This window comes from Pristis pectinata, chromosome 10 (assembly GCF_009764475.1).
Source record: "Pristis pectinata isolate sPriPec2 chromosome 10, sPriPec2.1.pri, whole genome shotgun sequence".
NCBI lineage: Eukaryota > Metazoa > Chordata > Chondrichthyes > Rhinopristiformes > Pristidae > Pristis > Pristis pectinata.
Window position 1 is genome coordinate 38,090,688 of NC_067414.1, and position 25,049 is coordinate 38,115,736.

General features: G+C 38.6%; 1 protein-coding gene across 1 annotated transcript in view; it reads right to left on the reverse strand.

Annotated features, from left to right (window-relative positions):
• Nucleotides 1-2,192: 2,192 nt before the first annotated feature.
• ufl1 (UFM1-specific ligase 1) overlaps nt 2,193-25,049 on the reverse strand; it is a 52,665-nt gene continuing 29,808 nt past the window's right edge. The window contains exons 11-19 of the mRNA XM_052025163.1: nt 23,295-23,418; nt 21,830-21,946; nt 20,390-20,510; nt 18,513-18,679; nt 12,913-13,043; nt 12,739-12,819; nt 10,715-10,800; nt 7,478-7,658; nt 2,193-4,795 (exon numbers count right to left, since the gene is read on the reverse strand). Coding sequence (XP_051881123.1) covers nt 4,574-4,795; nt 7,478-7,658; nt 10,715-10,800; nt 12,739-12,819; nt 12,913-13,043; nt 18,513-18,679; nt 20,390-20,510; nt 21,830-21,946; nt 23,295-23,418 — 1,230 coding nt within the window. The 3' untranslated portion in view covers nt 2,193-4,573. The remainder of the gene's footprint in view (nt 4,796-7,477; nt 7,659-10,714; nt 10,801-12,738; nt 12,820-12,912; nt 13,044-18,512; nt 18,680-20,389; nt 20,511-21,829; nt 21,947-23,294; nt 23,419-25,049) is intronic.

Here is a 25,049-nt window from a genome sequence, read left to right on the forward strand (position 1 = left end):
CTTGATGACATTCTGCTTCCATTTGCTCTGTCTCATATGTTGTTCAATTGAAGGAAAATGCTGAAGATAATGCAGTTACTGTTCAATGTGAAAAAAAATCCAGTCTTACATTTTGAGAGGAACAATAGAAAATATAGATTTTAAGTGGAACAATGGAGCAGGAAAATTCTGGCAAGCGTGACAGCACAAAATGATAGATATAAAAATGACAACCAAAAGCCAAGGCTCCAGTGTGGTTGTGACAAATAGATGCACTGTCACAGACACCAAGTTTCACTTTTTTACATCAGAACTATTACAGGTGGATAGGATACCCACATTTTACAGACAGCAGAGAATTCTCCTAGCAATACTTTTCCTTCAACCAACAGAATCTATGGATAAAAGTGTTTTTAGAAGTTTTGCTGCAAGGTATACATTTTCTATTATGTCAACTTCGGTCCTCAAGTGTACAGCAAGGATTTTAGAGATAGGAAAAAGCTATATAGCTCAAGTAGAGAAAAGCAGTACAGGGCTGGTGGAGAGACACAACTTGGATTGGTCCACTTCAACCACACCACAGTTTGTCAGCTGACAGGGATTAATGGCCTTTACCCAATGAAGCACATCTAGGAATTCATTACACATTAGAATTCATGTTTGCAACTTAAAATCTATTTTACTTGCAATGGAACTCATTCAGTAGATTTCAGTTCTAAAGTTAAAGGTTTCAGAACATCATTAAATACAAGATTAGTTCTTACTTTTGAATGTCTCCTTTCTGCCACAGGGACTAGGAATAGCTCAACATTTGGTCAGATTAGAACATTGGTTTCATCATTTGACTTTGTACTTCATTGTTCTGGCTGTGAGTCCAAACTGAATACATTTTGCTGATTGCTGCATTGTACTGGTTGATTCATTAATTCATCCCATACCCATTTCAATTAGCTTTGCTGATTGCTGCATTGCACAGGTGAGATGTGTGGAGGATTTTCAATACCCTCATCTTTTTCCAATATCATTCATGGAACAGGCACATGAATTATTTTTACTTTTTATGTGCAATGCTTTTCACATGTCTAATTTTAATTTAATCTTTCATTGTTCTACCTTAGCGCCCAAGTTTTTTTTAATTGCCATATTTCTATTCCACTGACCTTCCTGTTTTGGTTATATTTGCAAATTAGTACTAAAGTACAACCAGTTTCAATTAAAAACAATTGGTGGTATCAACTTCATGCCAAAGGATACTTCAATCTGGACTTCTCATGACATTACTCCTGTAATGTGTACCTATTTTTCTCAGCTACAACTAACTTTACACATAAACTTAATTTTTTGTTACACAGAAATTCTTGAATTCTACATCAGGAGCAAGAGGGTAGAGAGGAAAAGAATGGGTCCCTTTAGAGACCAAAGAGGTAATCTATAATGGATCCAGGCAATGTGGACAAGGTGCAAATTGAATACAGTGTATGTTGCAACTTTGAAAAAACACTGGTTAGATTGCACCTGGAGTAGTCTGTGCAGTTCTGGTTGTCATGCCATAGCAAGGATGTGCTTGTGCTGGAAAGATTGCAGAGAAGATTCATCAGGATAATACCTTGATTGGAGGACTTTAGTTATGGGAAGGGATTTGATAGGCTGAGTTTGTTTTCCCTGGAGTGAAGGAGACTGAGAGGTGACTTGATAGGTACATGAAATTATAGGAGCCATAGAATCTTTTCCCATAGTAGGGGTATCAAAAACAAGAGGGCAGAGGTTTAAGTTGAGAGGAAGGAGATTTAAAGGCGATCTTGTGGGAAAGGTTTTCTTTTTACACACACACACACACACACACACACACACACAGGTTGATATCTGGAATCGGCTGCCAGATGAGGCGGTGGTCATATGCAATCACTAGTTTTAAGAGCCATTAAGACAGGCACTTAAAAAGGCAAGGCATAGAAGGATATGGACCTAATGCAGGCATATGGGATTAGTGTAGATGAGCAAAAGGTTGGCATAGACATGGTGTACTGAAGAGCCCATTTCTGTGTTGTACAATTCTATGACTTGTTACTTTTGTGGAACACATCCCTCTGGATTTGTGTTGTAATTTTGTCCGAAGAGTTAAGGATATTAATCATGCAAGACTGCGTAACTGTGGTTTATTCCATAATCCTTAAAAATAACCCCAATAATTGGAAATAACAATGACACTAAAGTTTAACAGTTCTCACCCTTTTTGTTATTTTTTTTAAAACATGGACACCAAAGCAAGTTGTACTGAAGTGACCTGGCAGTCGGGCAAACATACACATAAGAATGCACACTGTGTTTTTGTAATTGCAGTGTACAAAGCAGCACTTTTTAAGATGCACAATTCCTAATTTAAAATAGTTATATGCTCTCTGAATGCAGTAAACATTGAAAGCAAAGGAAAACTCTATTTACAAGTGGATTACTGGGAACAAATAGTCACAAGAATAAATTCACAATAATTTGATTTATTGTTGCATGCAGGAATTTGAGATCTGCCTTTGAACTTTTTAAAACAGACACTGAATTTGCACATAACACTATTATGTGCATTAGTTGGTTATCCATCATTGCAGGAACTTCAGTGGAACTGAATTTTGGAGGCAAAATATTAGATGCTGCTGCAAATATCCAATGTATTTAACAGTACCAACATGTAACAACAAATTAAGCTTTTGTGGTCAGATGAAGTTTTCTAGCGCTTTGCATTACTTACTAAATATTATCTATTATCACCAGAGCCCTTTGGAAAGTTAATCCTCTGTTAGCAAGGAGCACAATGTACTATACATCCTATAATTAGTAGTTTATCTATTTACAACCTTGATCTAAGGGAACTTTCTTGTGCCAATTCAATTTGCTTTTATTTATTCATTGGGTGTACCTTCCAAAATTTACAACAGCACTGGACATCTAAATCACTGTGCAAAGGTGAAGGCAGCATTGAACTTCTGACAATTTAGCAAACTAGCACCAAAGAAGATGTCGACCGTTCTCCTACTTCCTTCACAGATTTACTTCTCCACCCCCACAAATGCCTCCCTTTCCTCCACAGATCCTCTGCCCACAGTCCAACAAACCCTTCCATTGTGCCCACACTCTAAGGGCAGGTAACTTGGTAGACTGAGCAACTCAGGTAATTTGTCTCTCTCAGTCTATTAAGTCACAGACTGACAAGGACAGTCAAAGACACAGAGAAATGTGCGAGTTTTTTTCATAACTCTAGAATTCAATTAAATATAAACTTTTGTTTGATGAATTTCATTTTCTTTAATGAAAATATATTTTTGTTGCTGTAGTATTAGGTAACATTTTAACTTCCCTTTACAAAACAGGATTCATAATTTCAGAAGCAATTTGTAGGTTGGTTTTCAGGGAATTTATGCTATGTTGATTCTACAATACACAACTCAAAAATACAGGTAAGTATTAGACAAGTTTATGTGTTAAAAGCAAACCGTTCATGACTTAGAAGCATAAAATGCTGGAAATAGATGCCAGACTGCATCTTTGGAAAGAGAATCAGCATTAATGTTTAAAGTTAATGACTTTATAATTTAACAAGTATTTTTATTCCAGATTTTCAACATCTGCATTTTTGTTTGCTATTTAAGATTATTTATGCAAACTGACACAAATCTTTTAAAAATATCACTGCTTTTTCCTAAATAAAAACAGAAAAGTACTGGAAGTGCTCAACAGGTGAGGCAGCCCCCATGGAGAAATGACTTGTGTTTTATAGTGGCCTATCATCAGAACTGGGAAAAGTTCTTCAGCATTTCAATACTTCTTTCAGCTAGAAAGCTATCACATTTTCTGTTTTTATTTCAAATTTCCAGCATTCACAACATTTTGCTTTTGGACACCTTTTTTCCTACCTACATTGGCTACTAACAGTTTATTTCAGCTTAACATGCATTTACACCATATGGACAAACAAGGACTGCTGGTATCTGACAGGGCGATTGGTAGAATGGTGTGTTTAAAAATTGCAGAGCATCAGACCTTGCATTTTATGAGAAAATCAGCCTGTTTCTGTGCAGGTTCTTGTACAATGGCACAGCAAAGATTTGGCAGCATTATCAGTCCCCATCATAATTATTTTTTGACCCATCATTAGAAATGTTTAACCAAGGTACAAAGCAGTTAGGAATAATTTCTCTTTCTATCTCAAATAAAAAGTCGAGAACATCCAAATAAATATGGCAGTCTGAACAGATTAGCAAGTGTTCATCTGAGCAGATTGGTAAAGTCTTACTCTTTTCTCTGTATCTGAAATATACTAGACAATGAAGAAAAATTACATTCTATCTCCAACCATTAAATGTCGATGTTACAATCCAAAATAGATAGGACTTGTAGGTCCAATAATTTTATTAAACTAATTGTTATTACCTATGTTATGAATTTAATCAAGATGATCTACGGCAGAACGTCAGTTTATCCTGTGACTAATATGCAAATGGTGTTTTTTAAATTTGTAATAATTACCATTCTTTAATGCATAAATTGATTGGTAAATTTAACCATTCCAGAAGATCTCATTTCACTCTTGTGAAATGTAATTTCACTCTTCTGTCACCGAAGTCTTTCTGGCTTTCAGCACAAGATCTTTGACAAACGGTGTTAATTCTTGCAGCTCCTTTCGAACTGCCTCTACATTACATTCTGCCTCTTTCTCAATATTGTTGCATTCTCCAGAGTCCTCATCTTCTTTGCCTTTTCTGTGTTGACCTACAAGTTGTTTCACCACTAGACCTTGATACTTCACTAGGAGTTTGTATTGATCCTGAGGAGAAAAAAAACAAAAGGCCTCACTTTTTTTGTTCCAGCTAATTTTCTGACTAAACCATCAAGGAATCTTATGATGTGTTTAGTGTTGTCAAGAATCTCAATGAACAAACTCTTTCTCATGTAAGAATTGTAACATACAACATTGTGGGGGACTATGAGTGACTGGGAAACACAAGCTTTAAAAAGTTTTTGCTTAAGTGCCAGTGTTCAGCCACCCCAGTGAAGTCCCAAATTTACACAGACCTGCTATAACTCAAATGAAGATATACCCATCCCCGTCCTTCATCAATGGATTCCACCGACTCCAAGAGTGGAGCCCAGTCACGCTGGAATTCCCAGCATTATGTTGGGGAATCCACCTCTCCAATCTTACATCAGCCAGGTGCTTTTTTTTAAAAAGGAATCTCAATAGTTTGTAAATGTCTCTGAATACAAGAAACACTTAAAAGCCTCCTAGATTTTGTGCGAGGTAAGGTGCCAACCTCAGCTTTGCCTCCTGTCAAAAGCTATCATTTCTGTGGTGGTATTGTCCCTCCACATTCAACGTGAATATGTGCAGGCAGGCAGCAAGTTGAATCAGGCTCCATTTATTGAAGGTTATGCCCTGGAAAAAATGATGTGATGTTGAAAACAAAACCTATACATTTTTGAGACAGATTAAGTATTTTTCTTTCTTTCTCTTGGGTGCCAATGGGACACTGTCCAAACCCGCTGCAGACTACAAGGCAAGCAGTCACAATAGAGTAGAATATGGCACAACCAAGGCTTTAATTTTAAGCAGTTATGCCCCAAAAATGAGAACACAAGAGTCATAACAGACCCAAGAAATCACTGAAGATCAATGACGCTCAGGCTTCACCTCCAAGACATTTGGTTATTTTATTTCTGCTGCTTTAACATTAATTCCTTGTCAGATTACAAAACAATTAAATGAGGAAAAAAAAACAAGATGCATGCTCTTTGGACCAGACATGTGAAAGTTACCCTGCTCATTCATTCTCGGGAGGGAAATCCTGCAAACTCACTGATAATTAAAGATTGTCTATTTTTCCAAATGTCTATACCTCCTCACATTGCCAATGTCCAGAGATTTGCACAAGAGCACTTGTGCAGCCCATTCAAGCCTCAAGCCTGATCCTCCATCCAATTCACAGCAAATCTATTTTCCTTAAAGTCCATTTTCTCCATAAATCTTGATTCCCTTATTGATAAGAAATCTATTTTTCTAAGCCTTAAATACAGACAAGGATTCTGATTTCACATCTCTGTGGGAAGGAATACCAAAGACTCAAAATCTTCACAGAAGAAATTCTCCTTTATATAATAGGAGCCCACCTAATCTGAGACAATGCTCTCTGGTTCTGGACTCTCCCATGAGAGAAAAATATCCTCTCAGTGTTTACTTTATCTAGCCTCCTAAGAGTCTTATTTGTTTTCAATAAAAACTGCCTCTCATTATTCCAGTAAGTAGAGTTCCAACCTGCTTAACCTTTCCTCCATACTTGGAGTCATCCTAGTGGGTGGTCTCTGAACGTCTTCCCATGAAATAATATCCTTTCTTAAATAGGGAGACCAAAATTGTTCACAGAACTCTCGGTGTGGTCTCACTTGTGCCTTGTACAGTTGTAATAACTGGCACCTCACTGGTCTCAGGTTGCCAGTCTGTAAATGACCCCTTATCCCTATTCATTGCTTCATGCCTGTTCTTCTATCTATTCCATATGTTATCTCGCAATCCATGGGCTCTTCTCTTGTGAGAAACCTTGTTGAACACCTTCTGGAAGTCCAAATAAATCTTCTAGTTCCCTTCTATCCAATCTGGTCAGGACTTCCTCAAAAAAAATCTCATAAATTTGTCAGACACAATTTCTCTTTCATGAAGCTGTTTGATTAGATTACAATTTTCCAAAAGTGTTGCTGTTATTTCTTTAATAAATGATTCTGACATTTTTTCCAATAATAGACATTAGACTTATTATCCTATCATTACCCACTTCTGCAATTTTCTTATTGAAGAAGGGTGTCACACTGGCAGTTTCTGATCCTCTGGCATACCTCCAGAATCTAATGATTTTTGGAAAATTACAACTAATGCATCCAGTAACTCAAAAGCCACTTCTTTTGGGATCCTAGGGGACTATCAGCCTTTAGCTCGTTTCTTTTTCCACAGCCCGAACTGCTAAGTGTTTCAAGAATTTTCTGTTTCAGCTTAAGGCCTATTAGCTTGGCTAATATTATTTCTTGTGATGTGACAGTATTTAATTCCTTGCTGTCATTAATCAGTTTTAAAATGGGAAATTCGCCTTATACTTAAACAAATTATATTCAACTCCTCTGCCATTTTCTCATTCCTCATAACTATTTCACTGGCCTCATTCTCTGTGGAGCTAATGTTCACGTGGACCCCTTCCTTTTTTCATACTCTTGTTGCATACTCTGATTCTCAAAAATATTACCAACTGAGCAGAAAATACTCTTGCAGCTCGCTGCTAAGAACCATGATAAAAATTAGCACAGGTTTGATGAAACTTGATTTACATTAACAACACTCAGATCCTGAAAATGAATAAATAAAAATAAATTAAATAGTACCATGCAATATGCAACTTTTATATATAATATATATATTCTAAAGCAGAACCAGCAATTTTAAAATATTCAACAGTTATGAGATTACCTCAGGAACCTTGCTGCTGAGGAAACTGATAATCTGTGGTACACATCTGCCAGGTGCATGAAGCATGTGGTGTGTTGAAAGTTGGAACAACAGAACTGACGTCAGATGCAGAACTAGTGCTGGGTCCTCAGTGGCTTTGACTTGTTCAAGTAATGCCTGCCTGTGTTGGAACAGGACTTGCCTAGGACAAGAGGGCATTTTGGATGCAAGTCAACTCAGGTTTCAAAGGTGTGTCAGCAGAGAATTCAGATCTGGAATTATTCTGCATTGATCTGATTTACATGCAACACAGCTCAAATCTAAAACTAAAATACTGTCTACATTTTCGATTTGACAAATTCCCAAAAGAACATTAGGAAATAATATTTGGAATAGCTGAGGAATTAGGAGACAAATAAATTGCCTTCCTGAAATAAATAATCTCAGTCCATTGCAAGGACATTTTTGAGAAGTTGGCTAGAAATTGAATTTTAGATATTTTTAAAATAATTCTGTGTACTGGTGAGAAGGAAGGACAAGGATGGCAAGGTAAGAGAACCTTGGATGTTGAGTGAGGTGGTGAATTGAGTCAAGAAGAACAAGGAAAAGTATGTAAAGCTTAGGAAGCTAGGATCAAACAGAACACTTAAGAATTATAAAGAAGCCAAAAAGGAACTCAAGAAGGGAATTAGAAAAGCCAGGAGGGCCATGAAAAGTCCTTGGCAAGTAGGATTAAAGAGAATCCCAAGGAATTCTATACATACATCGAAAGCAAGAGGATAACTAAGGAGAGGGTAGGACCACTGAAGGATAAAGGAGGGAACATATGCTTGGAAGCAGAGTATGTGGGTGAAGTCCTTAATGAGTACTTTGCATCAGTACTTACCAAAGAGAAGGACATGCAGTACAGAGAGATCAGTGCGGAGCATGCTAATATGCTAGGGCATTTTGAGATAAAGGAGGAGGTAATGTCAGCTCTTTAAGACCATTAAAATGGATGTCCCTAGGGCCTGATGGGATATACCCCAGGTTATTGAGAGAGGCAAGAGATGAGATTGCTGGGGCCTTGACCAATATCTTTGTGTCCTCTCTAGCCACAAGTGAGGTTCCAGAGGACTGGCGAGTAGCTAATGTTGTTCCATATTCAAATAGGGAAACAGGGATAATCCTGGTAACTATAGACCGGTGAGTCTCACGTCAGTGGTAGGGAAGTTACTGGAGAGGATTCTTGGGGATAGGATTTATGAGCATTTGGAAAACCATGGCCTAATTAGGGACAGTCAGCATGGCTTTGTGCAGGGCAAGTTGTGCCTTACTAACTTGATTGAGTTTTTTGATGAGGTGACGACAAGGGTGATTGATGAAGGTTTGATGAAGGATTGATGAAAGAAGATTGATGTTGCCTACATGGATTTTAGTAAGGTATTTGACAAGGTCCCTCATGGGAGGCTCATCCAGAAGATTAAGATGCATGGGATCCACGGTGAATTGGCTGTTTGGATTCAGAACTGGCTTGGCCCGTAGAAGACAGAAGGTAGTGGTCAATGGAACTTATTCTAGCTGGAGGTCTGTGACTAGTGGTGTTCCTCAGGGATCCATACTAGGACCTCTGCTGTTTGTGATGTATATGAATGACCTGGATGAAAATGTACGTGGGTGGGTTAGTAAATTTGCAGATGATACAAAGATTGGTGGTGTTATGAATAGTGCAGGAGACTGGCAAAGGATTAAGCAGGATATAGATCAGTTGCAGATATGGGTGGAGAAACGATAGATGGAGTTCAACCTGCGAAATGTGAAGTGTTGCACCTTGGGAGAGCAAATGTAAAAGAGACAGTACACTGTTAATGGCAAGACCCTTAACAGTGTTGATGAGCAGAGGGATCTTTGGGTCCAAGTTCACAGCTCTCTGAAAGTGGCTACACAGGTTGATAGGGTGGTAAAGGCGACATATGGCATGCTTGCCTTCATTAGTCAAGGCCTTGAGTTCAAGAGTCAGGAAGTTATGCTGCAGCTTTATAAAACCTTAATTAGGCCGCATCTGGAGTATTGCATCGAGTTCTGGTCACCCCATTATAGGAAGGATGTCGAGGCTTTGCAGAAGAGGTTTACCAAGATGCTGCCTGGATTAGAGGGCATGTGTTATGATGAGAGATTGGACAAACTTGGGTTGTTGTCTCTGGAGAGGCAGAGGCTGAGGAGAGATCTGATAGAGGTTTATAGATAGAGTAGACAGTCAGTATCTTTTCCTCAGGGTTGAAATGTCTAATACCAGAGGACATGCATTTAAGGTGATAGGAGGTAAGTTCAAAGGAGATGAGTGGGGCAATTTATTTTTTATACACAGAGAGTGGTGAGTGCCTGGAATGTGCTGCCTGGGGTGGTGGTGGAGGCAAATACAATAGGGGCGTTCAAGAAGCTCTTAGATAGGCACATGAATGTGAAGGGAATGGTAGCATATGGACATTGTGTAGGTCGAAGGGATTAGTTTAGTTGGGCATTTTATTACTAATGTAACAACATTGTGGGCCAAAGGGTCTGTTCCTGTGCTGTACTGTTCTATGTTCTACTGTGTTAGTGCTAAATTGGAAATAATAAAGAAGAAATAGTGAAGTTGGGACAGCCTTAGACTAAGAAATTTTTACTGTAACTTTCTCCCTTGAAGAGTATTAAAACATGACCTGTACCTTTCATTAATAGCAGTTGCTTACATCATCCACACATTGACCCATACAAGTGGCTTTTATAGAGGTCTTTCCATGCAATCCATGGAGATGATTAAAAATTGGTACGGGAGATAGGGAGAAAGTGGGGATGGGAGTGGGTAATTGTGAGCTGATTATAAATGTTGTTGGTTGTGGCCTTTTGACCTAATTTCTGTTGTTAATTTTGAAAGGAACACTGGGCACATTGAGGATATCATCCCGCAAGGGAAACATGAAGGACAAATGAAAGCTATGTCAGGGTGACTGACAGCTGGATGTGCCTGGTCCAATTTCCTGATGGGTGGGACTTTACTACAAATGGATGCAAACAGTTCAATACAGGAGAATATTGTATTTTAGGCACTGTTTACAAATAAAAAAAATGGTGCAAATGGGTTCAATTTCTAGGCAACTAATGTTGTTATTTATTGTTTTCTCTTAAAGGGACTACATTCAGATTTACCCAAGTAAAATTGCTTCAAATCACACTAATTTAACCTCTTTTAACTAGAAATTATATTTTCCAATATACAAATTTTTCTTTGAATTTTACCTTTCTTTCTTTTTCTCTCCCTTTTTCAGCATAATTCCACAAACATCTGTTACACCATCCAAAATGGAAAGAAACTCTTCAATGCACTGAATGGAAATAAAAGAAGTCAGTCAACCAAATGCCCTGATTAACTCAATCAGAAAATTTCCTCTAAAGGAGTTGGTTCTGTTTTAATGCTTCACTAAACCTTTTGATGAGTACTCACTGCTTCTGAATTTTGTTGCTTCACCACTTTCAAGTGCAGGCTAAATAGGATTGCTGAGCTGGAATTAACCGCTTTCTCCAGCTTCAACCTCAAATTTATACAGGTACAATCTTAAAATTAATAGCATTTAGTTTTCTCGATCTGCTATCAAAAGGTACAGAACACCTTTGTCACACCTTATTTTTCTCTATGGTCTAATTAATTCTTCAGTCATGAAAATCTCAATTAGAATAGATCCTGCATGGACAGCCTACAATATTAACATTACTCCCTTAATAAAAGACACTTTGAAATTGAGTACAGAAGTTTAGTTCAGTCTATACCCATCAATTCTCTGAAATAACTCGCTGGTACAACAGTTCTGAAGTAAAAAGCCCTCTGAAAATTTCATAAAATAAAAAAAAGGTCATAGGCAATTTAATTCCAACATCATGAGTAAGCTGATAAAATGTTGATATACATAGATATTCCTGTGTGTTAGACTCAGAATCGAATTGGACAATACCAGTGTCAAATTATGAGGGCAAAACTAGGAAATAAAACAACGCAAGAGTTTCATTATTAAGTAGACAGGCTGCCAGAATCAATAGCACAGCTGATTGCCGGCTTGCCTAATTCTTTTAAGTCAGCTACCACTTGAGTATACCTCTGGGATTGACAAGTGTCAATGAATGTTTTTCACAATTGCAGGCAAAGGATGTTACACAACAGTCCCATTCCCAGCCAAGATTTAGGGTCTACTTTCAAAGCACCGGGAGAGGAAGTCAACAGGATATGGAATGTCCTCTTCTTTTCACACAGGAGGAAGATCTCCAGACAAGTGAATGGCAGAAGGACAGGTGATGGTGAAGGTCAGCAATGGGTAACCTGGTTGTAATTTTGTAAGTACTTTCATGATTTGTCCAGGATTGTGAAGATTACCATCTTGGTCTCTTGATTCCTTCTTCAGTACTTCTACTTCACTCATAAGCTCTCCATTCCCCTACTACCTGGACTTTTGTCTCACTGTCTAGAGCACATCATTCTGTTGTTTACTCAGTCTGTTCTATATGTACCTCCAGACACACCATTATGGTCGACACATAACTGCCCCCTCAGTTAAGAAACAAATAGGGGTGGACAACAAATGCTGGCCTTGTCAGTGTTGTCGACATCTTGTGAATATATATACGAAAGACAACATGCCCCAACATCATCCCCCCCCTTGACAGGGTACATCATCAGAATCATGGAGATAATGCAAGGATGTGCAGGATCCAGGATTCTCGGATTATTTACACTCTTCATTGGAAATGAAATTTCACCCTCACACACTTGATGTGTGAAAGAATGTAACTGCAGTCGATGGACCACAGTCAATGTACAGTCAGTTTTTTCTGCTTACCCCTGACAATAAGTGCTAATTCTTACCCCCCTATTCTAATTGAGGTAAAGTTTAAAAAGAGCAGCAAGAAGACAAAGCACTGATGTAGAGACACTGACATCAGAATGTAACTCAACAAATAACAACTCAGATAACACCATCACACATTACAGGATAGCTAGATGATCTATTCTGGCAGTCACTGAGTGATCATCTGCAGGGGCATAAGCGGGTGAAGACAGGATAGCAATGGAAACAGCCTATTGGAGGGAGAGCTTGCAGGCTTGCCCTGGGAACAGAGGGAGATCTCAAAGGCACAATCTATGCAAAACCCTATATATTGAGACCTTCTAACCTAAGATTACACACAATGACACAGTATATACAGAAACAGCTGTAAAATCAAGGTTGAGGAAAAAGTACTTACTGAACAATAATGGAAGAATTAAAACTTACTTTGCCATTCAAAGAGTTATGAAGCTTCAAGAGAGGACCTCTAGTTTCCTCAGCTAGCTTTGCCAAAATTTTCAATCTGAGCTGGACATTAAAAAGGATACAACTTTAGCCTCAGCACATGCAAAGAGCAAGAATATTCAGATAAATTTCACACAATTGTTGATTTCTCATCACCTCAGAGGTTATTGATGTGTAGGTTTCCACTGCCATCATTAGGTCTCCAGCCACGAAGTTGAAAAGGAGGTTGCAAATGTCAGTGCAAATGGTCTTCAATAAATGCTTTTCTAGTTGAACTTGTGTGTCATCTAAAATATCCAAGAACATGATTAGTTTACATGGCATAACTAACATAGGGAGCACCATTATGGTAAATGAGATTAACAAGCTTATGTTGACTTTCAAATTCTCAATAAATGTCATGGTTGGTAAGCAACCACACTTCCTGGTCACTACAATAGTTCTTAGAAAATGTCTGCTGTACAAAGGATGTTCTAAGAGGTTTTTGATTATTGAAATATCAAATACACATACACGGTGATTACTAAATGCAATCATCCTACATTTAAAAATAATCATACACCACTCCTATTGTTTACTAAGCAAAATACTGTTGACAGCAGAAATCTGAAATTAAAGAAGAAAATGATGGTCGGATAACAACCATCTAGAAAGAAACAAAAATATTTCATGTCAATGACCTAACAGAAATGGATACTGTTGGAGTTGCAATTGGTTTCAGGCAAATACAAAAGACATATGAAAGGGAGAGGGAATTTGATGGAAATAGCAAGAGAGAGTGAATGTCAGAAGGGATGAATGTGCAAGGCAGAAGGGAGTAATTAGGACAATAACGTTTGTTTTCCGGTAATGATTCTGTTAATTGCAAATACACCTTGTCTAAACTTTGTCCAGAGGTTGACAGAGGGGTCAGGGGAAGCACTAGGGGAATGTTGATGGAAGAATTGAATGCGTAATGTTGTTGTAGGAGATTCAATGCTTAGCAGGATAGATGGCGAACAGTAAAGAGAATCCCATATGGTAAATTCCTTTCCTTTTGATAGGCTGAATAGAGTCACAGAGCACTAGAGCACTGAAACAGGTTCTTTGGCCCATCTAGTCCATGCCAACCTGATCTCCTGCCTAGTTGCATCTGCCTGCACCCGAACCATATCCCTCCGAACCCCTCCCATCCATGTACCTATTCAAACCTCTCTTAAATGTGGCAATTGAACCAGCATCTACCACTTCCACTGGCAGCTCATTCCACACTCGCACCACCCTCTGGGTGAAGAAGTTTCCCTTCAGATTCTCCTTATATATTGCACCTTTAACCCTAAACCTATGTCCTCTAGTTCTAGTCTCACCCAACTTGAGGGGAAAAAGTCTGCATGCATTCACCCTATCTATACCCCTCACAATTTTGTATACCTCTATAAGGTCTCCCCTCATTCTCCTGCGCTCCAGGAAATAAAGTCCTAACCTATTCAATCTTTCCCTAGAACTCAGGTCCTCAAGTCCCAGCAATATACTTGTAAGTTTTCTCTGCACTCTTTCAAGCTTACTGATATCTTTCTTGTAGGTAGGTGACCAGAACTGCACACAATGCTCGATAAATTCGGCCTCACCAACATCTTATACATCATCATAACATCCCAACCTCTGTACTCAGTGCCCTGATTTATGAAGACCAAAGTGCCAAAAGCTCTCTTTACAACCCTATCTACCTGTGACGCCACTTTCAAAGAACTATAGACTTGTATTCCCAGGTCACTCTGTTCTAACGTACACCTTAGAGCCTTACCATTCACTGTGTAAGCCCTACCCTGGCTTGTCCTCCCAAAATGTAATGTTAAACTACTTCATAAGATACTGGAAATAGTAAGGAAGGAGTTGAGTGTTGTGATTCATGGTGAAAACAAGAGTTTATACACATCAAAATAACAGGTCCTTTGGCCCAACTCGTCCATGCCAACCAAGGTGCCTTCCTGAGGTAGTCCCATATCCCTCTAAATCTTTCCCATCCATGACCCCGTCCAAATGTCTTTTGAATGCTGTAATTGTACACTCCTCTACTAATTCCTCTGGCAACTTGTCCCACATACCCACCACCTTCTGTGTGAAAAACCTACCCATCAAGTCCCCTTTAAATCTTTCCCCGCTCTGCCTTAAATATATGCCATCTAGTTCTAGAATCCTCTAGCCTGATCATCCACCTTATCTATGTCCCTCATTATTTTATAAACCTCTATAAAGGACAGCCCTCAGCTTCCTTTCCTCCAAGGAAAACAGTCCCAGCTGGTCCAGTCTCTTATAACTCAAACCCCCCAAGTGTCAGCAACATTCTTGTGAAACTTTTCTACACCTTTCCCAGCTTAATCATATCCTTCCTATTCAAGAGGAAAGAGAAAACAAGTGGTTCAGGGAGTATGCCAGGACTAAGAAACTAAGTTTAAAAAATAGACCTCAAGAGCTGTAATCAATAAATTATTACCCAAGATAATTGCTAATTGGTAAAGGGATAATGAGATTAGGAATAAGAGCAGGGGTTCCATTTTTCTGGGTCACTGGCATCAACACAAAAGGTTAAATAAACACAGAAAATGCTGGAGTAATTCAGCAGGTCAGGCAGCATCTGTGGAAAGAGAAAACAGGTTAGTTTTCATTAGTAGTGAAGATTGGGGTGGGATGGCTGGAACAGAGGCAACAGGGTGAGACCAAATGAAACATTACCTTTATTTTTCGAACCTGCTGTGTATTTGTAGCATTTTGAAAAAAAAACCCTGCAAATGCTGGAAATCGAAATAAATTAGAAATTGCTGAGACAATTAGTTGCACTGACTGTCGTCTTCTGAGAATCGATAGATTCTAGAACAGTTCCCACAGGATAGGTGGCGGCAAGTGTAAGCCTATTATTTAAGAAAATAAGGAGAGGGAAAAAGGGCAACTTCAGGCGAGTTAGCCTGACATCATCAGCAGCATGGAAAATGCTAGAATCTATTATTGAGGAACTAGTGCCAGAGAACTTCGAAAATAAACAAAAGGATTGGACATAATCAGCACATGGATGGGAATATCACATTTAACAAAGTTGTTAATTTTTTTGAGTTTGTTACAACAGAATAGATAGGAGGAACTATTTGGACATTCACATAACCTCTGATAAGATGTCACAGAAATATCACACAAACTCAGAGCACATTAAGGGGTTATGAATAATATCTCTGTTGAGGATTAGGTTAAAGGAGAGAACATAGAGAGTAGGAATAAATGGGTAATTTTAAGATTGAGAGGGTAGGACAAGTGGGGTCCAGTAGGGATGGGTGCTGTTCACAATCCATATAATGATTTGGATGTGGGGACCACATACAGTATATCCATGTTGGCTGATGGTACATATTTGGCTGGAGTGTGGGTTATCAGGAAGTGTAGAAATGCTCTGAGGGATAATAGACCAGCGAGGTGAATGGGGTGAGGAGGACACACCAGATGGAATAATGAGTAGCAATGTGAGGATGTTCACTTTGGTGGAAAAAAATAGAAAAATAAAGTATTTTTTAGTTAAGGGCAATTAACAGGTGTTAAGGTTCAGGGAGACCTGCAATGTACTTGTAGACAACTTTATGAGTGTTTAGATACAGCAGCCAATTAAGATGACAAATTATATGTTGACCTTTATTCATCCTTAGTATCCCACTAGTAAATCTCTGAATCCTCTCCAAGAAATTGATAGTGATCCTAAAATGCAGTGCTTTCTCACTCAATGTTGTCTTCATGTAGCCACTGTCCCTCTTCTCCCAGGGGCTTTAATTTTGCCAACTGGTTAATAGCTTGGTACATTGTCAACTATCGAAATTCCATTAACATCAACTGTATGATCTGCATCAACTATATATTGCTTCAAATTTGAAGGACGAAAGTACAGAGGCAGGAGTAATCCATATGGCACCCTGTGTTTACTACCCCATTCAATAAGATTATGGAGAGGATTCAGAGATTTACTAGTGGGATACTAAGGATGAATAAAGGTCAACATATAATTTGTCATCTTAATTGGCTGCTGTATCTAAACACTCATAAAGTTGTCTACAAGTACATCAGCGTCATGTTCCTGATTTAACCACATAGCCCATCCAAAAATTTATCAAGTTTATCAATCACATTACAAATGAGGCTTGCTAATAGCAATTGGGAGAACACCACCAAGAATTTTATGTTCCTTTGGCAGATACAGAGGTCAATTACTGTACCACTCCTATTGCAAGTTATCACTGTACATAAAACAAATGCTTAAAGTTCACTGAGCAAAAGTTTTATCCTCTTGATTTCTGGTTCATTTTTCAACAATGTAAATGTGGCTGATGGTCACCGACACTTCAGCTACTAGCAAGTTTTCTTACTATTTTCTGTTAAATTCACCGAATGTACGTCCACCCATTCCTACAGCTCGTCTATGTCCTCTAGAAGCCTACTGCTATCTTCCTCACTGTTCTCTACATTTCCATACTTTGCCAACTCTGGAAATTTAGAAACTATGGAGACATGGTCCCAATGCAGGGTCTTGACCTGAAATGTTGACCAACCCTTTGCCACCACATATGCTGCTTGACCCGCTAAGTTCTTGCAGTAATTTATTTTTTGCTCCTGAATTTCGAAACTGTGTTCTGTCCCTCCACATCTAAATCACTGGCTATCAAAAGTATTAGCGGTTCTCATACTGAACTTGGGGAACACCACAGTAAGCTGACTTCCCTCTACTCAAAAAATGCAAGGCATCGCTTTCTGTCTTTTAACCAGTTTTGTACCCATGCTGCTTCTGTCCCTAACATCAGTTTACTAACAACAGAGATAGAGACACAAAAAAGAGCTTTGAAGAGATTTGAACACAAGGTGAGATTTTTATATCTGAGACTGAGGTGACCACATACAAAAAAAAATCTGAGATGTAATTTGAAATGTTATCGATACAGTTAACATTCACCTTCCCTCAAGGGAGCTGGGATACAAAAGTGAGGAAATAATGTTTACCTTGTACACCATGAGTCTGACCGCATTTGGAATCTCATGTTTAGTTCTGGGCACTGCGCTACAGGAGTGAAATATTGACCTTGGCAAGTGGCGAGGGCACATGGCACAGTGGAATTATTGTGCAGATTTGCCATAACAATACTGGACCTAAAGGGTCAGTCACACTTTGACAAAAAGTTCTTAAGGAGAGCCTTTATTCCTTTACACTTAGATGTTGAAAGGGAGCTATTCAACATCTTTAAAATTGCAGTTTTGATAGGATAGATAATGGAGCAACTACTTTCTCTTGTGACTGGATCCAAAAAGGGGCATGATCTTAGACTTCAAGCCAGGCAATCTAAGAGTGAAATTAAAAATTATTTCAAAGAGTCACCTAAAAGCCCATGGATATAGGATCAAATGAATGTTTCAAGAATGACTGATAGATTAGTTAGATAATGGCATCATGGGATAGGGATCAATTGTGCAAAAATGGAGTTGATTTACAACATGCCATTCTTCATTGATATATTAGAATTCATTATAATTTTTTAAAAAATTATCTTCATGCTGTGTAGGTAGAAGACAATCCAGTTTTCACAGGCTAATACTGTGCTGGTGCATCATATGTCACTCACAAGACCTCAGTGGATTTTTGTATTATATAAGCCAGTTCAAGTAGATTTCCACAAATCCCTACTGATTCCTCAGGAACATATCATTGATTTCAGGGGAAGTACATTTCCTGCATAAATGCAGTGAGATTTTACCTGCAAAGAGCTTGGCTCCTTTCTCAAACAGCCTTATATTGTTATGGAACTGTGAGACCTCCTCCTGCAGTTCTTTCACAGTCTTTTTCCGACTAGCTCCTGAAGTAGAGGAGGCAGTGGATGTGAACACTGTATGTAACACTTCCTGATAGCTTTTATTTAAAGGTCTGTTAAAAGAAATGGAATGGTAAATCTCAAGTCTGCAAGAACAGAACATCTGTTTTTAAAATACGTATGTATTTTCATAAATAGTGCAATTACATTATTATTTAAACCAATATAGATAACATGTGTAATGAGGTTCTCAATACATTGACCAAAAGGTAGAACCAATGGTTAAAATCACTGATGTGACACTTCTATCATCCAGACATATAAAAACAGGCTCAAAGATCACAGGTAATTCTATGTGAGTAAACTGGAATTCAGTTTTTATTCCTTTATTATTATTATCCTTCTCCATCTCTCTTCTCTTTTAAGATGCTTCTTGAAACCAAGCATTTCACCACCCGTCTTGTCATTTCTTAATGGGGCTCAGTATCAAAGCTTTTCTGGTAACGCTGTGAAGCACTTTTGATGTATGAATCTAGCATCTTTAAATGTCGTAAAGCCAGTTGCAGAGAGAAAATGCAGATCTCCCACCCACTTTGTGACTTGCTGACTGCCTCTGAACATCCAGCTCACATTTGCCTTTGGCCCAGCAACTAGCCTTGGTGGGGCTGGATTTATTTCAAAGTGAGTCACAGAGTATTACAGCATAGAAATAGGTCCTTTCCCTCATTGTATCTCTGCTGGTCATCCTGTACCTATCTTGTAGTTTTATTTTCCACCATTCAGCCTATAGCCTTCCATGCCATGGCACTTCAAGTGCTCATCTAAATACTTCCTAAATGTTGTGAGAGTACTTACCTCTCACCACCCCCTCCAGTAGTATGATTCAGATTCCAACCACTCTCTGGATGAAAAAATCCTCATTAAATTTCCTACCCCTTACCTTAAACCTGTGTCCTCTGGTTTTACATCTATGCCACGAGGAAATGTTGCCCACTATCTGGAAAGCGTGGCGTCTTTGATGCTAAATTGCATTAAATGTTCAACACAAAGGTTAAGTTTTGATAACTATCGAAAGATTGTGAATAGTCTCTCAGCAACTGCCCACAGTCTTTTTATAATTTTGTATACCTCAATTCAGATCCCTGCCTGCTATCCATCCTCTAAGGAAAACAAACCCAGCCTTTCCAGTCTCTCCTGAATGGTTGACATACTTCATCCCAGGCAACACCCTGAGTTGGCCAAAGGCTTGTTATTATAGCCAGGAAGCTAATATCACTTGGACCTTCAAGGATGGCTTACTATTTGTCACCTAGACTGCTTTCCACTGCAGAGTTAAAATACTAACATCTATTTTGTATTTTTTCCACCTTTTTGAAATACATATCAAAATATACATCTTCTACCATGTAGTTCACTGAGAGAGCTGGGAGCAATAGTAAAGCAAGCTAAGGAGAAAATACTACATTGCCTGCAAAAGGACATTAAGGACATCCTAAGGTCATGAAAGGCACTATATCAATGCAGATTCTTTCTTTTAGCTGATACGCCAGGGCATTGGCTCCTTTTTCAGACCATGTTCAAAAAGACTGTGGGCACTTGCTGAGAGACTATACATTGATAGTTACCAAAACTCAACCTTTGTGGGGCAATTAAGCATCAAAGGCACCACAATTTCCATCTCAATTTCCAAGTGACACCAATTTCCTGTTCAGACTCCTAGTCTGTAATTCATTGCAACAATTATTGATCTAGCTTTCAAATTGTTTTTGAGCGTGAGTGGACAGTATGTACAGATTGCACTTCTCCACCTGTTGTGCATTTACCTGATCAAATGTTCTGCAAGTTCACTTATCAGTTCCTCTGGACACTCCGGATTGTGATTCTTCAAGATGCTTTCAATTTCTTCTTTTGGCATGAAAATTACTTCCTTTGGCTTGTGTTTACCTACAAAGTCAAGAACTAAAACATTAGTGCAAAGTTCAACATCTAATCATTGCTGTATTTTCAGTTTCCTTTACATAGTAAGTTAGGTTTCCAGGTCAATAAAAACTGCACTTCTCTGGGCTAAATTGAACTACTGTTACAGAATGCATTAGATTACATGCAGTAATAAAGCAATGCCTGGAAAGCCCTTGATGTTTACTTGGGTGTGCGAGTTCATCCTTACATAGCACTCCAGTGATCTATTTGGACCTGGGCCTGTTGATTAAATATCCAGAAGTGCATGTAGCCTGGCATTGGGCATTACTGAAAGGATATCACATGCTTCCTTTATGTGCTGCACCATGGCAAAGCATGCAAGTCCAAGAGTGCATAGGATCATGAAGAAGAGAAGTCAATCAGACAGGTTATAGACTGAGACCTAAAAGATTAAGAGGGATCGGAGCCTTTGGGCAAGAAAAAGGTGGGGAACAAAGAGGAGTCTAAAGATTAGGAGGGATTGGGTGCTGATGGCAAGGTCTGTGCTGCACTTAAATTACACAAAAAACACAGAAAACACTGAAAAACAGCAGGAACAGGCCACTTGGACCTTTAAGCCTGCTCTGCCATTCAGTACAATTACGGCTGATCCTCTATCTCAATACTTGATTCCCACTCTCCCCCTGCATCCCTTGATTCCTTCCGTGTCTAGAAATCCACTTATCTCCATCATATTCAAAGATTTGGCATTCAAAGCTTTCTGCAATACAGAAATGCATAGGATTCATTGCCCACTGAATGAATTCCTTCTTATCTCAGTCCACAATAGTTTACCCTGCAAGCTGAGATTGTGACCCTTGGTTCAAAACTCCCTCCTGCCAGGAAATACATCCTCCTTGCATCCAGTCCATTGAAACGTCGTATGTTTTAATGAGATCTCTCATTCTTCTAAACTTTAGTGAATACAGGCCTAATTGATTTCTTACTTCATACCACAGTCAACACCAAATAAAATCACCTTCAATCTACAATTTTAAAAGTAAACAATTTTCGTTTTCCATTCTTACCCAACAGGAAATCAACAGAAATTATAATTCTATTATCTTTATTACAGAAACATTTTCAAAATTCAATATGTCCAACTTGCTCCAGAGTCACCTTTGAGTTTCTGTAAAGTGGATTTTCATAAAAAAAAGTACAATAAATACTTGCAAATTAAACCCTAGGAAGCAACTAAAAGGGAACCAAATTACAGCAAACTGAAGTAAATATTAGAGATTTACAGTTTATAATTCACTGGATTAAAAATCGAAGAAGAATTGCAAATAATTAGTCACACATACCCGTGCTTGGCATCTCTTCATCACTATCCTCGTCTCTCTTTCCTTTTTTCTTGCTCTTTCTGGTCTTGATTTCTCTTGCGTTGCCACCACCTCCTGCTCGGGTACTTCCAGTGCCATCTGGTGGAGGACAATTGAAATGTAGACAATAAATCAGGACTGAATGAAGGATTGTTTTTTCTGTTTTATGAATAATATGAATTCAAGTGGCCTCAAACAACTCCTCCTATGTAAAGTTCCATATTATGACAGCATCCCCATGTTGATACAAATTGGAAATCTGTGGGCTGATTACATAGAAAAAGAGAACTTTGCTGCAACTGAACCTATTAGGTTTGAGGGACATGGGGCTGAGCAGGGTATCTAAGAACAAGTCAACACCACTTGTACATTGTCCTTAAATACCTGTGTGGTAGTTTGCTGAAAACAAGAACTGATAACAGTGCAGCACGGAAAACAAATTAAAGCCACCTTCTACTGATTAGCAATTGTAACTTTGAATGGATGAATTCAATGTCACAGAAAGATTAAGAAGAGGGAAAGGGAGATTTGACTAAGTGAAAACAGACAAATGAAAAGATAAACCTGAAACAAAATATTTCTACATTTTAAAAACCTCGAATAGAAAATCTTGAAAAATGAGTTAGTGTCAGAGAGGTGATTGGCAGCAATTGACACTCAGAATTTTAAAAGCGCGGAAAAAACCCATTGAATCTATGCTGGCTCCTAGTAGAGCAACCCTTGTCAGTTGCATTTCCATATTGTAACTCTCTTTGCATAAAGGGAGCTTTTCTCCATATTCCCCTTGTCTTTTTCATCCCAATTTTTTTAAATCTACATCCTTTGGCTTTTGAGTAAATCACTAACTGTAACAACTTCATGCTGTTTACCCAACCTCAACCAATCTTGTACACAATCAGACATCCTTCTTAACCTTCCTTGGTCCAAGAAGCAGCAGCATTTCAAAGCTGAACTCAACATTGCAATGCTTCTTGCATGAAGTTAAAGGTAATATTCTCAACCTCTAGCAGCAGCTTTAGGATAATCTTGTTTAACCACAATTCCGTCCCCTGCTCAAAGTTGCTCTATCACTTATACATAAATACACATCAATCCCCTTCATCTCAAGTATTTTGCCCAGAAAAATCTCTGCCAGTTTGGTAGCATGGGAGAAGTTTTGCATTGTAGCCAACCCTATTCCTGGTCCTCTAGGGATTTCTGATCCCTTCATCACTGCAAAGAATATTGTAATATTGGAAACCAAGGGAAAATTGGTTACCCATTAAAAAAACAAGTTTGTGACCTCCTTTAATATCTACAACAAAAATACTAAATTGCAGGCTTGAAACAAAAATAATTTTAATTTTGTTTTAAATGTCACGATTCAAATTTTGAAAGCCTTTAAGGAGAGTCAGTAAAAATATGTACACAAAATGAAATCTATGAACTTTGTTATTTATAAACCCACCAGATGATTTCTTTTTCCTGTCCTCTCGCTTGTCCCTTTTAACTGAAATCATACTTTCTGCAATAATAGCAGCTTGCTTCAGGTCCTCCTCTGTTAACACATGGGCATGATTGTTCTGCATCTCCTAATAGATGACAAATAGCCAATGATTAATGTAGCACGAGAAATAGGACATTTGAAAAAACACAACATTATGCTGTGTAAAGATTTCCCTCAAACAATGTACAAATTACAAAACCAAGGACATAGATGTCAACTAAATTCAACACCAGAAAAATGTATGAAAAACAGCAATTTCAAACAGCAGGCAATGGAGTTAAAACTGACTGCTTGGAGATATTCTTGAACCCTATTTGCTGCATTGGTGATGAGAATTTTTATTAACATAAAAGTCACTTCCACTTCACAACCCAAGATTCAAAAATTGGTCCTTTGGATCTAAAGAATTAGCTTGAAGGACATGCAGGCTAATGGGCTGGGATTAAACATAACTGGGATTACAGCCTGGTTTTGTACCACAGCTCTGAAATTTTGTCTACAGTCAGAATTTGTAAAAAGCATCTTAATATTTTCAATCCAATTTGTTTTATACACGTCCATGAGTAGGGATGGAGCTAATAAATATAGCTGAGCAATTTCAAATGGCTGAAAATCATCAGTGTGAAGGAGATAATGGTGATGCAAATCATCAGTGTGAAGGAGATAACCAAATTACCAGGAGGTGCTGATGACCTGGGTGGAGCTAAAAGGTCATTTGGCATCTTCAGTGGCCATGACATGTTTGACCTTTGTCTGTGGATTGAGGGATAAAGCTCAGCATATGGAAGAAAGTTTTGTACAGGGTTAAGGACTGCATGGGAAGACTTTAGGAAAGAGAATAGACTGAAGATTACACCAGCTATATCTGAGTGAATCGATAGATCAGGGGCTGTGAGCTACTCATCAACTGACGTCAGTTTTCAGTGTAGAATTTTGTACTTAATAAACAGATAATGTTCAACACAAGCTAACTGGTTGCTGTTCATTGTCCTGTCTCACACACTCTACTCCTACTGGTCAACCAGACTTAACTCCAGGGGCAGAGTACAATTTGCATAAGATACTAGAATTGATGTTTAAAAAAACTGCAAATGCTGGAAATCTGAAACAAAAACTGAATGTGCTGGAAAATTGAGGAGGTCAGATAACATCTGTGGAAAGAGAAACAGAATTAATGTTTCAGATCTAAGACCCTTCATCAGAACTGGAAGTTGGTTCTAAGTTGTAGAGAGGATTTTGGGGGTGGGGTGGGGGGTGCGGCGGAGTGATGGATAGGACAGAAGGAATATCCCTGGTAGGCTGAGGCCAAGGATACTCAGTCCACAGAGCCATCTGGTGAATAGAAATGCCCAGCAGATCAGGTAGTGCCTGTGAAGAGAGATAAAACTGAGTTAATGTTACAGATGGATGATCCTGCAACAACACCGTTCAGTTTGGATACAAACAGGAACATGGAGTTAGCTGAAATCGTTAAGTCCTGAGGTTGCAACATGTCCAGACAGAAGAGATGATGTTCCTCAAACTTATGTTGGGTTTCATTGGAACAGTGCAGGAGGCTACAGACAGATAGGTCAGATTGGGAATGGGATGAAGAATTAGAGTGACAGGAAACTGGAAGGTTAGTGTCACTCGTGAGGACTGCGTGAAGGTATTCAGCAAATTAATTACTCAATCTGGTTTTTCTAATGCAGAGGAGACCATATTGTGAGACAGAAT